At 49.9% G+C, this 15830-nt stretch overlaps 2 protein-coding genes across 16 annotated transcripts in view; one reads left to right on the plus strand and one right to left on the minus strand.

The window, feature by feature from the left end:
• LOC111861425 (cytochrome P450 4C1) overlaps nucleotides 1-15830 on the minus strand; it is a 90696-nt gene that overhangs the window by 28790 nt on the left and 46076 nt on the right. For 3 of the 12 annotated variants that reach the window (XM_023845976.2, XM_023845969.2, XM_033750319.1), the window contains exons 1-4: nucleotides 6448-6674; nucleotides 5033-5246; nucleotides 3186-3291; nucleotides 1079-1214 (exon numbers count right to left, since the gene is read on the minus strand). In XM_023845976.2, the coding sequence (XP_023701744.2) occupies nucleotides 1079-1214; nucleotides 3186-3291; nucleotides 5033-5246; nucleotides 6448-6598 (607 nt within the window). In that variant the 5' untranslated portion in view covers nucleotides 6599-6674. The other 9 variants (XM_023845971.2, XM_023845973.2, XM_023845968.2 and 6 more) reach the window with 8 other exon arrangements.
• LOC111861426 (facilitated trehalose transporter Tret1-2 homolog) overlaps nucleotides 7673-15830 on the plus strand; it is a 14031-nt gene continuing 5873 nt past the window's right edge. Inside the window, exons 1-4 of one of the 4 annotated variants that reach the window (XM_023845977.2) lie at nucleotides 7673-7861; nucleotides 10094-10160; nucleotides 10247-10382; nucleotides 10544-10760. In XM_023845977.2, coding sequence (XP_023701745.1) covers nucleotides 7688-7861; nucleotides 10094-10160; nucleotides 10247-10382; nucleotides 10544-10760 — 594 coding nt within the window. In that variant the 5' untranslated portion in view covers nucleotides 7673-7687. Of the gene's footprint in view, nucleotides 7862-10023; nucleotides 10161-10246; nucleotides 10383-10539; nucleotides 10761-15830 lie in introns of all 4 variants that reach the window. The other 3 variants (XM_023845978.1, XM_023845979.1, XM_023845980.2) reach the window with 3 other exon arrangements.

The following is a 15830-nucleotide window of genomic DNA, read 5'->3' on the forward strand; positions in this document are numbered from 1 at the left end:
GAGTGTCTCATGTTGTCTGTGGAGATAAATTATCCAGATCTTATGGGGCTGCTTGTCCCTTCCCTTGCTACCCCGTCTGGAGAAATGCAACCGCAAGAGCAGGGGACGTGTAAGGCTTCCTCACGTTCAGTTCTCTTGCACTAATTCTGTGCCTCGGGACATATTCGTAAACTCCTCATAGCTAAGTGTGTGAGCAAATTTTTAAAGTTCCCCCCCCCCCGAAAAACAAAGAGTCGAATATGAAAGCAGTATATACCTCCGAAACGTCGTCAGCACTGCTCACAGACAACAGCCGGAAAACAGTGTTTGTTTTGTGGGCCATTTTGCGGCACTGCGGGTAGGCAGACCACATATCAGAGCCCGACATGGTTAGATGATGAATTGCGAGTTGGCAAGGATTTCGAAGGAAACGATCGTGACCTAGCTGAGAAACATGCCGGCATTTTCCTGCACGGACTGAGGAACACCACGAAACAAGTCAGTCAGGACAGTAGGTGCCACGGCTGAGCCAACCCGCACGACGCATACAGGTAAGTGTACATTGGTCTGTAAGAGGCGGTGGGGGTTCTCCGGTTCACACTTCCTTTTTGGGCCCATCATATACATACTGTGGCATGTCTGCTGAAAACAAGAATTGTGAAGGTAGCATAGAGAGCCGTTGCTAGGGATCGGCTCTGCGAAAACGCCCGGTGCTAGGCAATGGTTCAGTAACCGCCACATAATTGCCGCAACAATGCAGTAACTGTTGGAAGCGGTGTTTAACTGTCTAACAGCAATAAATATCTGGTCATGAGCCCCAGACTTATTGACTGACTGATCGTCAGTGGCAATGTGACTTTGACTTTGACTTGATTACAGGAAGTCCTGAGACGGCAGTTAGAAGAGTACGAGGTTGGTGTGAGATGGCCGCCACCCTGCGAGGACGTGAGTCAGGGAGCAGAGAAATGTCCACTGTTGGAAGCCGCTACCAAGCATCGCAGTTAAGACCGTGACTCTGTTAGTGATCTGTAGAGATACTTACTGAAGTGTCCGATAACTCGGATCGCCACTCCAGTCACTCCAACACGTGCACACTTACCGATCCAGGTGGCCTGGTTGTCAGAGATAGGGATTACACTGTCCGGGGACTGAAGCTGGGGCAGTAGGACGGCCGAGAAGCCAGTTGTCATGCCGGAGCTCGTGATGGCCGCCATCGGCCCTGCGGCAGCCAGAACCTGTGCAACACAGGAACAAGTCCCGATAACTCAAGTACTGAACAACAGGCGTCACTCCTCCACGTCCCTGCGGAGCAGCTCCTCAGCAACGAGCCCAGCCCACAAGGCACAGATGTGACGTCAGCAATGTGAGAAAGCTACGAGAGTTCCAAATAACGGCACTGGGGGAGTGGAGGTATGGCTACATGCATTCTGCACCTCAGCAATAGATGGTGAGAAGACAGCTTCAGCCTCCGGCCACTTTACCGAGTCCCCAGTACCCACTGGGTACACCAGACTAACGCTCTACACTCCTGTTCGGGGCACGGGTTATCCTGACTAAGGTTTCCGTGGTTTTCCTCAGTCCCTCCAGGAAAATTTCGGGATACTACGTCGATTCCTTCCACGTCCTTTCTAATTCATCATTCATCATCATCTTACCGTTCGACGCCATGTAGCGTCAATACTGACGGCGTCGTACCCCCCCCCCACACACACACACACACTCTGGTTAGGAATCACCCTCACCTATCATCTGGGGCTGGTACAATAGGCCAGTACAAGGGACTTAGTCCCACCCCACTTGCAATAAAAAAAACTGCGTTTACCCCAGAGACGCTGTACTGAAGAGGACTCGAACCCGGTCGTCCAGCCCTTAACGAAGTTAACGAAGTTACTATAATGACTGAGCTAACCCTATAAGAGCGGGTCAGCATAGCGATAAAGCCCAGCTAACCTGGATCGCCTGATAACGTGTTGCCTGGTGGGGGCATTGAGCAATGGTGGAATGCTGATTAGGAGGGAAAAACAGAACGAAATACTCCAGAGCCAGTTTGCCCGGCCGGCTCTAGAAATCGCTCCTGTTGTTACCTGAAAATGGGCCGTTACACTGGAAATATTAACACAGGAAGCCTATTCGCTATAGGCTGTCCGAGTCCTTCCCTGTTCGCAACATAAGACTACTCGCTCGTTCGGGACAGTTCGTTGCTATAGCAGCCCGAAATTATGTAACTTCTCTACATGAACAGAGAGCTGTATTGTTTATTTAACGACGCTCTCGTAGCTCACACTATGTAGCGTTCAATGGACCGTGGCATAACCTAAGGTGCTATACTGGTGTCTTTGTGGAGGGTCTGAGGAATACCATGAAAACCCCTGTTAGAATAACAAGTCTTTGAGTAAATATCTGGACCCAGGACTTCAGGAATTCGAAATAAGAGTCATAACCAATTGACCGCGACGTAAATTACATTCATTATATTATTATTATTATTATAATGATCATTGTGTTAACGTGATACAATCGATCGAGGGTGTGATAGGCAGGCCGATATAGATGAAAGGATAATATTAAAAATGGATCTTAAGTAAGCAGCATGTGGACTCATCTGGTTCAAGAAAGGCGCCAGTGGCAGGCTCTTGAGAACACGCAATAAACTTCAGGTTGTGTACAAGGCGGTGAATGTCTTGATCAGCTGAGATATTATCAGCTTCTCGACAGGCACCGTGTGACCATTCACCATGGGCACATGTATCACTGTCTGTGTGTGTGTCTTCCTACTGTTACTACTGTCCGTCCGTCCGTCCGTCCGTCTCCAGAGCAACCAGTTGCTATATTCTGGGTCTGGGGCTCTCACGGCGGTCATTAACGTCTTATGGGTTGTAAAGTGTCGTAGTTCGGAGGCAGACCGACGTTTCGGAGCAACGTACTGCATCCATTTGCAGGGTCGAAGAAAGTCCGAAGTTCAGATATCCGCCATCTTGTATTGCTTCCTTGCTTTACTTACTCTTCGACCCTGAAGATGGAGGCGATATGTTCCATCGAAACGCAGGGTATTTCGGAAATTACATTGCATTACAACCCACAAGAACGTACCCTTCAAGTGTCCTAATTGCTCGTGTAGTGACTGGTCCAGCCTCGTGTGTCCACGTGTGGTGGCCCCTCACTGTCCCCGCTGGAAAGCTAACTAAACGGTATATTCAGGGGGTCACCTGTCTCAGCACCGGGGAGCCCCACTGCGGATGCTCTTGCGGCGGCATCGCCTGGACGTCCTCGATCAGGGGCCGTCCTTCCGGACGCGGCGCCTGCCCAGGGTCTCTGCAATGCAAGGAAACAAGTTACAGTAGACCCTCGCTAATCCGGATTACTTCTTGGGGCGAAGTCACCCGACGGTCCGGATTAATGAAGCAAAAGATAACCTCAAGAGACAAAGGAACTTAGAACACAAATAAATGGAAAATGTAATTATATAGGTAGTGCTGACGAAAATAAATAAAAAAAAAACACTGCAGCAATTTCTTCCTCTGTCTCTTCCATCCAGCTGAACCCAATCTCGGATATTTTCTTGTGCGGTTTCAGTCTCTCCAGCTGCCCTCAACACAGCCTGAAAGTCCTCTCGCTCCAATCGCCCTTGCTCCTGTACTCAACCGTGAACAGAATTCTTCACTCAGCCGCCCAACCCCTAGCCTAGTCACTATACTGACCGAGCTATCCCGGTCCTAACAAAGCCGTCCAACAGCGTGTCTCTGCTAACGGTGCTTGCCAGACATCCCCAGTGTGAAAGTCAGAACCGAAAACCCAACAGCCTTCCGGGGTATCAGGCGGTGCCTGATGACGAGGCTGTTTGTGCGACCTCCAGTTCTTGATATCTTACATTGGCCCATGCGAACCGACAGTCACGTGAGTCAACGATTTGCTGATAAAACCGCTCGCTTCGACCCGTCTGATCTATATCTCGCTACATGAGAAACAAGTCTTCTGCTCTAACAGGACCACACGTTCCGGGCAACAACACAACTGAAGCCTGAAATTTACACAAGCACAGCGTCTCCGCTACAGAGCCCAACCGGTTAATGCCCTTCAGGGAAATAATCGCTGTTTACTGTGAGAACCATACGGAACACACAGATACACTCTGTGGGCAGAATGCAGAGTTCTAGTGTGTTCAGTCCGTACCTCACAGGAAACACATTACGTCACCGCTACAAAGTCCAACTGGTTAATGCTGTTCAGGGAAACAGTCGCTGTTTATTGTGAGAACCATACGGAACACACAGATACACTCTGCGGGCAGAATGCAGAGTTTTAGTATGTTCAGTCCGTACCTCACAGGAAACACATTACGTATCCACTACAAAGCCCAACCGGTTAATGCTGTTCAGGGAAACAGTCGCTGTTTATTGTGAGAACCATACGGAACACACAGATATACTGTGGGGCAGAATGCGGAGTTCTCTAAACGTTACGGCACGTGGTAGGTTTAGTTGCCATTGTACTCCTGCATACCGGGTTAGGACGCGCATTTATTCCCGACCACCCACAATGTAGGCTGTGGTTCGATCCTGGGACACTTCCACCAATGCTCCTTATCACCAGGAGTGGCCTGCCCTCCATGCCGCCCTTACTGAGAGTTCCCGGCTACTCCTGCACAGAGCCCACCGAACACTACTGCGAGCTCGTGTCCTGGGCGTTAAGCTAGCCACTCACCTTCACCCGCGCTGAGGTTAAGATACTGTTACTGCCTGGTAACTTTAGCCGCCCGGAAGGGACACGCGAAGCTATACCCTTGCTGTTGGGCCGTTCAGAGCTACTCCCCGAGCGGAAAACATTGCCTACGGAGACCAGGAGTAGTACTATACACCTGACCACACTCCAAGACGCTACATTCCAAACTAGTAGTACCCACGCTGACGTAGGCTGACAAGACTGCTCGCCCCCGCTCTGCGAGAGATGGTATGACCCCTCTACCGCGGCTAACGATACGAGGCAGTAACAGTATGTACACTGCCCAGTACGTGACAGGCAACGTTTCCACACTCTGTGACGAGACTGTACTCACGCAAGTTGTTGCCGGGCGTGCGCTGTCTCCATGCCGCCGAGCGACCGACTGTGGCCCGCAACTAGCACGGCAGCAGCGCCGCCTGAACTTCCGCAAACCGCTGTGTCTGCAGATAAGGCCGCTTTGCTACCAACTGAACCCCGTGGAGCACCGACCTTCTTCAGTGACTGGTAGCACAGCAAACCCTCGATAATCCGGGTTAGCAAAACATAGCCTCAAAAGAAAAAAAAAAACTTATAACACAAATAAATGGAAAATGTAAGGATATAAATTGTGCTGATAAAAGTGAACAAAATATCACTGTAGAGCCTTTATTTAAAACTATAAAAAAAACAATAAATTTATTCACTGATAGAAGACTCACGAAACCCTCGCTAATCCGGATCGAAAAAAAAAACGAAACATGAAAAATGCTGTTCACAGTTGAGTACACACTGTAGAAGCCGCGACATTTGTGAAGGCAGATGAGTCACTTGTCTGTTCAGACAAAACTTGAGACAGTTCCCTCAAACCTGCGTCATTACGTTCAAAAACAAGTGCAACTGCTGAGGCTTCTGTCGATGAATAAATGTATCGTCATGTTACAGTTTTTAAATAAAGGCTCTACAGTGATATTTTTTATTTATTTTCATCAGAACTACTTATATCATTAAATTTACCATTTATTTGTGTTCTAAGTTTTTTTTGTCTTTTAGAGCTACATTTCCTTCACTAATCCGGATGACCTCCCTCAAATTATTCCGGATTACCGAGGGTTTACTGCACTTTCAGCATTCCCACTGAAAGTCGTTACTGTCTGCCCAAAATATGCTTCAGGCCACGAGAGCTCCGTTCCGGCTGTATTGCGTGCTCAATGAAAATGACGCACATCGCTGTCTGATGACGCAACCTCGGCAATGTTACAGAGCTTTTTATCTGTGGGTATTCATGTTATAAGGCCAATAAAACACGAAGCTGCTCACTTTTTGCTTGCTTTTCCAGGCATCTGCTGGAATGCTGGGAGCAGCCGTTCATTAAGACGAACTTGGTGCTTCAACGAGTTGAAACGTCGTTAGACTGCAGAACGGCGCCACTGTCTGTCAGATACCGACCACGTGTTCCGCCGGCTGCAGCTCAAATGTGTGCCAGCTGTTTGCAATCACAATAGAGGCACGTGGAAAACATGGCGGACAGGAACAGGCTCAGAGATTCTGCCTCATTTGTATATTTATCTTCGGTTTTTTAACGACGCTGTCAGCGGGCTCAATCTACGAGTATACACGAGGTAGAGTCAACCGGAGGGATCATCAGCGAATAATGAAATGGGAAGGACGTGGAAGGACTGAGGAAAACCACAAGGCACAGCAATCAAAACACTCGGGGTACCGGTACCTTCTGAATACTACTCAAAATCATTGCCGCTTGAATTATCTTACCTGGCGTAAGGATGCGGATTCCATTCATCTGGCTCAGGATAGAGCCCCAGTGGCCGGCTCTTGTGAACAGGGCAATGACCTTCGAGTTCCGCACAAGATGGAGATTAACTGGTGGCTGGAGGGACTGTTCTCTGAAGAAGGCACCGAACATTTCCACACTTGGAGGCCGTGACGCTAAACAGCTACCAAACTTTCGGAGGAACCCGCTGCCTCCATCTTCGGGTTATGTAAACAGATTCCACCGATGTAGCCGACTGTACGGCGTCAAACCTGCATGCTCATGTGAGCCTAGCTCGCTCGCAACAGAGGCAAGTCAGCAATGAAGGGCACAACGTGAGACTACTGCCCAACGCATATTGTGGCGTGCAGATCAGTCGGTACAATGACTAGCTGTACGAGCAATGATGTGGCTTGATTTTGTTTGACGGCGCCGCCGATCCTCAGCTTATATAGGCTGAATTAGAAAGTATCTGGAAGGAAGCGGTTGTGGTGGCATTTTAGGCAATATCTCGGAATATGCGTGGAAGGAATAAAGGAAACCGCGAAAAACTTCGGTCAGAACGCTGACATATGCCCTAGCCGCATATCGAACTGGCAACCTTCCGAATGGAACAGGGCACCAAAATCGGCAGGTACTGGGTAATGCTCACCTCCCCTGCATGATCTTCATGCCCACTATTGCCGCGACCCGCAGGGCAGTTATGAACCTCGCGGTCCTGTTCTGTGTTCGAGAAGTCCTGGCTTCAGATCTCTGTCCGTAGACCAGCGTTCCTGACTGGGACTTCCCTCAGTTTTCCTCGGTTCCTGGGACAGTGCCTACAATGGAGTCTCATCTTTCCCAGTTCCTGAACTAGTGACGTCGACCTCACTGCGGTATCTGTACGGAAGGACGTAAAGTTGTCCCTGTGCTTAACGAGTATAAGCAGCACACCATGAAGACGTATGGGGGAGTGGAGGTATAGCTCCACCATTCTCATGGGCAGCTTCAAGTGCTCGGCAGCATTTCCCCTGAAAGTGAGGGGAGCCTGGGTGGGCTCCAGAGCCGGTCTGGACGCAGTGGAGAAGTGACAAATCTTTCGCCAGTGCTGGGAAACAAACCCCGGCCGTAGAGCCTGTAGCACATACCTGTGCCGACTGAGCTATCGATGCCTACAGCGGCCTAGCAGACGCGTTGGTAATACAGCTAGACGACCTACAGCTTACACATTTCACACAATCACTCCTGAGACTGCGTCGTGGTATGCACGGGACTTTTTGCTCCGTAGGGTTGCCCACTCCAGGTGGGCTCCGCTGTTGTGTTGGTAGCCGTGCCATTGCTTGCGGCTCTAGTACGCGAGTGACATCCAGTTCTCAGGTATGTGCGCTCCTGCCGGCTGGCTTGCTGCGGACCGTCGCTGCCGCTGCCACTTCCACGGTGAGTACCTTCTGGGATATGACGCCGTGTAGTATGGTAGTTGCGCGCTATATTCCTGCGAAACATTGTACCTCTATGTAAGACTACATGGCGTCACGTTCTAAAAGATCGTAAATTTATTGGAAAGTGACAATGGCTGATGAACATAATACTGGACATTGTCCACTGATATCCCGGACGTTTCGGGACTCTGCTCCTCAAGCGATTGTTGTTTTTGTGCTGACAGATTTACTTCTGTGTTTTATTTTCATAATATTCGTGACGCTGGGCTCCAGCTCGGGACCTCGACAGTTCTAGGCTGCTACCAGCCCTGGTGGTATGGAGTTTAGCGTAATAGCCCACTACTGAAACGGTCCCAAGTTCGATCGCAACCGTCCCCATAATATTGCAAGAAGTTCTGGGAAGAATTAATCGTCAAAGTCAAAGTCACATTGCGACTGACGGTCAGTCAGTGTCTACAGTAGTAAGTCGTTTGTCATAATATAAAGGATATTTACACTTTACATGTTAATAAATGTATATAAAATATATATACAGGGCCTCTGCCAGTCCAGGCTCAGTACAGCAGATTATGCCCTATTTCTAGTAGCTTCCGCGACAACGGCAGTCTAGTCACTTGAACGGTCGTATGCTTGACAGCCGCCAAGTTTAAACCTCTTATACTTTCTGTGTCCGGCTTCGCCTTGTCCGATTTTGAAAATATTTTCGTTATCATGATTTTGTATGACTTCCGCTTGTTGCCTGCATAATTTTGTTATATAATCGTTTTTTTTTTTCCTTGGCACTACAGCCCCAGTGGGCCTAGGCCTACCTCCATGAACTTCTCCGTTCACATGTAATCATATACGTACGGGATTTTGAAAGCAATGTGCAAATCGCGAACCGGTGTGTGCCTTGGAAAAATGCCAGTGGTGCGGAGAAACTTGTTTTGCAGGCGCTGCACTGTCACTAGATGAGTGTCTGCCGCAAACTCCTAGGCGGGACTAGCATAAGTCATTACAGATCTAATGAGAGCTTTGTGGAGGGTCAGTTGGATTATTTCTATGTGCAGTCTCCATGTAATCCTCCTATCGAAGATTACACCGAGATATTTTACACTATTTACAAGAAGAATGACTCGCCTTCTTTCCTCTCAATATAAACTGAGGGTTGCCTCGGCACGGACCGCATAGAAAACACCGCATCCAACAGTTCTTGTATTGTGTGTGCGTTCGTTTCCACGGGAACGTATTTACCTAGTCGTTGCCAAGCAACAGCCGTCACTTTTGCCTCCACTACTCTGGTTTCAGGCGTCATGCCACACTGTTCCGCCCTTAAGGCTGATCAACAATTTGTGAGGCTGTAACGTTGGTGTTACTGATGGGAGGTATTTATGAAGTGCGCCTTTTATATGGGCTCACGTGTCATGTTTCGTAACGATTGCCTTCAAAAGCTCTTACGGGGATACACACAGACAGCAGCTGATCTCACAGCGGTCACTATGAAAGCATTTCTCCTGCAATGTGACGCTGTGTAGTCTGGTAGGATTCTGCCAATGAAATAACGTATGCCTCCATTCTCAGGGTTGAGAAATAAACCAAACAACCCTGAAGAAGGACGCAGTACGTACTTTCGAAATGTCGGTAAGCTTCCAGCAGACTGTACGTAAATCTGTTACGTATAATGAGAAGGAATCGCTTGACCGGGAAGTGCCAACGTACGAAAGATCGTCTGTACAGGATACGGACAGTTACCAATGTCCGACCTGATTGGCTCGTGCCTTTCCTATGATGTCACCGGCTTTAACAGATGCCTTCTCTTTCTGGTCTTGTCGGAACACTTTTTGTGCAGCCCTGAGGCCTGCGGCAAGGGCTCCTCGAAACCCGAAGAAAGAAACAGAGGATGCGCGCCCCACAGAGCCAATTTTCTTGCAGTGGCGTACCGCATTAAGGAAAACAGAGATTGTGAGGTTCCCAGTGTGCGAATATTCAGATTTCTCTTCAGGGAAACAATAACTGTGTACTGAATTTTGAACTGAAGGGAAACAGTACACTTGGGGGGGACAGACGCAGGTGGAAGTACAATATTAAAATTGGTCTTAGGAATTTCGGGTAGGACTATAACGACGTTGACTGAATAGCGCTGGCTCATGATACTCTGGAATGACTTTATTTTGTGAACAGGGCTATGAACTTCTCGATCACAAAAAATGAGAGCCGTTTTGATCAGCTGCTGAGGTGGTCCTTTGTCTAGGTCGCCGGACGGCCACCAGATGGACTCGAGAACAGCGTCGCGATCAGTTCGCTCCATACTGACACAGGTGAGTGACGTCTGGCCGGGTCACCGGGGCTCTGCGGGCCGATCCCCCACCCAAGGGGTCTGACACATCTTTGTGTGCTGCTGCAGGTGTGTGTGGCAGCGCTAGTCAACCTCGGATCCGTCTCCCCGGGCATGAACCTCGGTTACTCAGCAATAGCTCTGCCCGCCATGCAGTCCGGGAACCGCTCGGCCACACTCAGCCAGGACGAGGCTTCGTGGATAGGTGAGACGCATTGCTCTCAGTTGGGTCTGGGGCGCGACCCCGCGCAGTCCGGTACAAGTTCACCGACGTTTCTGAGGTGCGCACTGCCTCCTGCAACGTCACTGAACTTCCACCGGGCTGCACGGCGTCACAGCATGAAGACATAACTTTGTTGCAGCCAGCCTGGCCTCCATAGGCACGCCAATTGGCTGCCTGGTGTCGGGACCCCTTCTGGACCGCTGGGGCCGCCGCGCGGCGCTGCTGTCGCTGAACGCGCCGGGCCTGGCCGGATGGATGCTCATCGCCACTGCGCAGGTCCAGAGCGGGTTCCTGTGGCAGTTGTACGCAGGCAGACTGCTCACAGGGGTCAGCACGGGAATGGCCAGCGTGCCGGCCACGGTAATAGCCCAACCTGCCAAATGTCCGGAGACAGACTATCGTGATTGGGTTTTCTGGTTATCCCCAGTCCGTGCGGGGAAATGCTGCGTCAGTACTTCGAGTCAGGCAACTACAGCTTCCTTGCGTATCCTTTCAAATGCATTATTCACGGACCGCAGTAATATCCGACGCTGAATTATCTGAGTCATTTAAAACGTCGTTAAATTAACTAATAATAATAATATTTTATGGAATCTGGAACTTCATTGCTGTGTTCACAAGATCCCACAATTGCACCCTATCGTACCAATAAATCTAGTCAACACTTTTGGTCTGTTTCTTTGAACTCCATTTTAATATTATCTTCATAATGCGTGAACAGGTGTACATCGCAGAGGCGGCTGACCAGTCTCTGCGCGGCATGCTGGTCACGTGGACATCCATTTTCGTTTCCCTCGGAATATTGCTGGTGTATTTATTCGGCTCCGTACTGCCAGAGGACTGGCAGGGCGTGGCGGGGGTGTGCGCCGTGTTCCCCGTCATATCCGCCGTACTGATTTGGGTCCTGCCGGAGAGCCCAGTGTGGCTCGCCAGCCGAGGCCGGGCTCTGGAGGCGGAGAACAGCCTGAGGCGCCTGCGCGGTGTGGACCTCCCGCGCCAGGAAGTGGAGGCTCTGTTGGACCGCGGGAGCCCCAGCCCCCGGGCCGCAAACTTCTCCGACGTGATTCGCCCCGAGGTCTGGAAGCCACTGCTCATCCTCAACATGTTCTTCCTCTTCCAGCAGATCTCCGGCGTCTTTGTCGTCATATTCTACGCCGTCGACATTGCGGACGAGGCAGGTGTACACACAGACGGGTATCTCGTATCTGTCCTGATCGGCGCGACGCGCCTCTTGGTCACGGTGGTCATCAGCTATGCGTCCAAACGGTTCGGGCGGCGCCCGCTAGCTGTCGTGTCGGGCGTGGGGATGACCATGTGCATGGGAACTCTGGCCGGTTGCGTGCACCTCGAGTCCTCGGCTCTCAACTGGCTGCGTGCTCTGACCCTAGTGCTCTATATCTTCATGAGTACCGTTGGCTTCCTGACTCTGCCATGGGCCATGATAGGCGAGCTGTTCCCCACGCGCGTGCGCGGTCTGGCGGGCGGCATCACCACCTGCTGTGCCTACCTGTACAGCTTCGCTGTCCTGAAAACGTACCCGGAGATGAAGGACACTCTGGGACGCCAAGGGGTGTTCCTGTTTTACGGCGTTGCTGCGCTGTTGGGGACGGTGTTCCTGTGGTTCTACCTGCCAGAGACGCAGGGAAAGACTTTGGAGGAGGTGGAACAAATGTTCTCTCGGAAGCNATAATTTGTAACGTATTTATAATGTTAACAATAAAACTGTTCTGAACTATTCTGGCACCAGTAGGATGCGATCGTACCAACAACAGGCAGACACGAATTCAGCTCTTGAACTGGATTCTCTTGGTGGATTCTACATCTGCATCCCCCAAGTGTTAGTGGAATTCCCGTTGAAATTTCAACGGAAACAACCCTTCCATTTATCCCCTACCTACATATATTACAGCCCCTGAGAGACACTGAAATCACAGTTTCGCCGACTGTTGTATCCTGAATTCATCTGCTCGATGCCCGGCGCTTGAGTATCATCGAGGTTGCCACCGCGTAACCAATCTCACTATCCTTGGGTGAGCATGGCGTGGAAAACGGCGAATCGGCCGAGGTGACGGCGAAGGTTGTAGTGAGCCTGTGCAAGTGATGTACTCAACCAGGTGGATGAATACAACTGTCCAACTCTGAAATCTGGCCACTAAAGGTTGCAGGGAGGGAAGGTTCTCATAACAACCCTCTGAGCTTTCAGACTACAGCGACCTCGACTACCCAACTGGGTTCGTTTATGTTTCAGCAAAGGGTCCCCCCCTGCAGGATGTTCCAGGCCCAACGGCGGCTAGCAGGAGTACTGCCTTGTGGACTTCCCTCCCTGCGACCGCGTGTCATGTGCCGCTGGTCAGGCGCGGAGGTCTTACTTCAGACTCCACTTGACTAACATCCGGCCTGTTACCGTTACCGTTTTTACCTTTTATAATAATAAGTAAAGGCGTCCTTGGGCATACTTAATTAAGCATTACGCCATGAAGATATATAGGGGAGTGAAGGTATAGTTCCACTATTCTTGGCCGGCGGCACTAGACACAGGTGAGTGGTCAGCTTCACGCCCTGGCCGTTTTACTCCCGGTACCTCTTCAATAGGAAGCTGGATGCGATCCAGAGCCGAATTGGACGTTGAGGAGGGAAGACAAATCTTGCCCCGGCCGGGATTCAAATCCCGGGCGTTGAGCCTCAGCCCACCGCTATACGGACTGAGCTATCCAGAGACAGCTGATGATGATAATGATAAAATAAGGTAAAGCCGTTTCTGTAACAGGCCGTTGAGGCCCATAGGTTTGTGAGACGTCGAGGCTCCCACATTTTCTAGACAATCGCCTCACAGATTACGGAAAGGTTGTCAGCCTTAACATGCCGGCCGCCCTTTGCTCCCAGGCAACTGGTATTAATTTCTGTTAGAGGCTAAGGTGATCCCAGGGCCATAGTGCGGCTAGAAGGATTAGATGAACTAAAAATCCACTGACCTCATCGGGAATCGAACCCACGACACTCCGGCTTGCAACATAGTGTCTCAACCAACTGTGCTACCGCGTGGCTCCTGGTCATGATACTGATGATGATCATGATGATAATAATAATACACTCATGTTAGTAATTTTACATGAATTGTGTCAACAGATATAAATATACTCATTTTTAATATTAATAATAACAATATCCAATTTCCTCCGTGTGGTTGTGGGCAGGGATACCAAAATTCCAGAGGTACCAATACCAAATCTACTGACCAGGACCGACCATCAGCCCCCATCTCCCTCCATCCACCCTATTCCCGTCGACTCAGAAGATAGAGGGTGCATGTACCTCCGAAACGTCGGCAACACTGTCCACATCCACAAGATGCGAAGATCCACTAGGACCACAACCATGACAACACTGTACTACTAAAAGAAATAGCGCCATTTACCGCTGCCATCTTCTGCTCCTATCGTAAATAACTTAAAGAGTAGTTTTGCATTTTTTCTTATGGAGAGAGCATGATGTCACTTGTGCTGCTCTTGCGGAGAAAGTAATGTGTACAGTAATTGGCTCTGATTCGAGCCCACAAACGCAACAGCAATATTAGGGATGTTCAAAGGGCAGCTCCCTGCGTCCTTCCCAAATCATTTAGGTACGAGGGGAGTCAGTAAACAGGTCACAAATGGATATAAAACGTAAAACATGTGATACTCGAAACTGAAGAACATTTAATTCTCGACATATTCTCCACCAATATTTATACACTTGTTCCATCGCTCCAACAGTGTGTCGAAACCCACGGCATAGAAGTCTTTTGACTGTTGTCTCAGCCACTTCCGCACCTCCGTTTGAACGTCGTCATCAGCGAAAGCTTTGCCACCCAACTGTGAACCCCTTTAAGTGACAAACACTTCCCACCGTAATCGAGAACTATTTCTTTATTAACATCCTTTGTACTGAGTCCTTTTGCCCACAAAAGAGCACGACAGAACGCTGCTCCTCGGTAGTATACTCCTCAACTACAGTCGCCATTTTGATTACTGAAACCGGCCTCTGAACATGCGCGTCTGCTACCTGGACTGTGCTGCTACCTACTGTTACACATAGAAAACCTATTACGTCCATTGCAGCCATTTACTGACTCTCCCTCGTACTACGCGCCGTGCGGGGGAAACGGAGGGACACAAGGACAGACGGATGGATAGTTATATCCTCACGTAGTTGTAGCAACTGTAGAGAGGCTGCTGCCAAGGGACCTGCCAGCAGGGATGTGGGGTGGTGTGAATAGCCATGAACGGCAGGGCTACTGCCTCAACCTCTTCACCTCTTCACCTCAGCATATCGCCCGGAATACAAGTTATACTGGCAATATTTTCGTGATTTCCTCAGTCCTTTCACGCCAATGAAATTGTGTTTCAACGTATATGCTGGAGGTTCATGGGTAAATTGCGCCCGACAGTGTCTCTGAGGTCGCGTCACCGTGAGATCGTGATGCAGAATATTGACGAGACAGTCGGACCGGTCCTCGTCCCTGAAGCAGGAGATCCTGTCAGGACCGTGAAGAGTAGTTTCGGAGTTACGTAATGCCTCCATCTCCAAAACAGAACTCATGCTGAGCAAGCGGCTAGCAACATTCGGGTCACAGAACCGCAAATCAGCTCATCTGGCAGTGAAGGCCACGAGCTCACTTGACGGGCGCTTTGCCCGAACACGCGATAAGATAATGTCCAGCACAGTGGCATCTGCAACGCACTGGCCGGCACGCGAAGATTCGCCAGGATGGAGTCCCGCAAGGTAGGTGCGCGAAGTAACGGGTTAGCGCAGTGGTTGCCTGCCCAGCAACTCTGGTGAGTCCCCACAAGTTCACGGCCTCTTGTTAGATGGGCGCAGTAACGCGCGTGCGTCTTCCTGTGAAGTGTCCGTTTTTTATTGCCAGATCTTAATCAAAGTGAGGGTGTGCCGATAAGGTTTAGTAGACATCGCGAATATAAATCCAGTGAGCGGATAAAAGAACGGCAGGCTTGACGCAGTTTTGCAACTTTCGCTGCGAACAAGCTGACCTTGAACATAAACGCACAGCCTCAAAACGTTCGGAGAGTATGGCGATGGAGCAGTGACAGCTGCTGCGTCATTTCTCTGGGGAAATTCGAATGAGTTTATTTATTTATTTATTTACGTGTATGTATGTATGTACGTGTGTGTATTTCCATAGTAACTTATGGTGTATTTAACGACGCTGTCAGTGGGCCAGATGTGTAGCTATGAACGGTGGGATAATTCGTGCACAGCAAATACGAAAGAGTGTGTAAGGAAGCGGTCGTGGCCTGACTTGAGCTCCCCTCTCAGTTCATGAGCGCTACCGACACGGACTGTGTGCACGTAACGGAACTGTAACATGACACTTGAGCCCCCCTTTTCATCATATTTGGTAAACCCTCGATAACCCGGTGTAATCTTTTTTTG

This window comes from Cryptotermes secundus, unplaced genomic scaffold, assembly GCF_002891405.2.
Source record: "Cryptotermes secundus unplaced genomic scaffold, Csec_1.0 scaffold693, whole genome shotgun sequence".
Classification (NCBI taxonomy): domain Eukaryota; kingdom Metazoa; phylum Arthropoda; class Insecta; order Blattodea; family Kalotermitidae; genus Cryptotermes; species Cryptotermes secundus.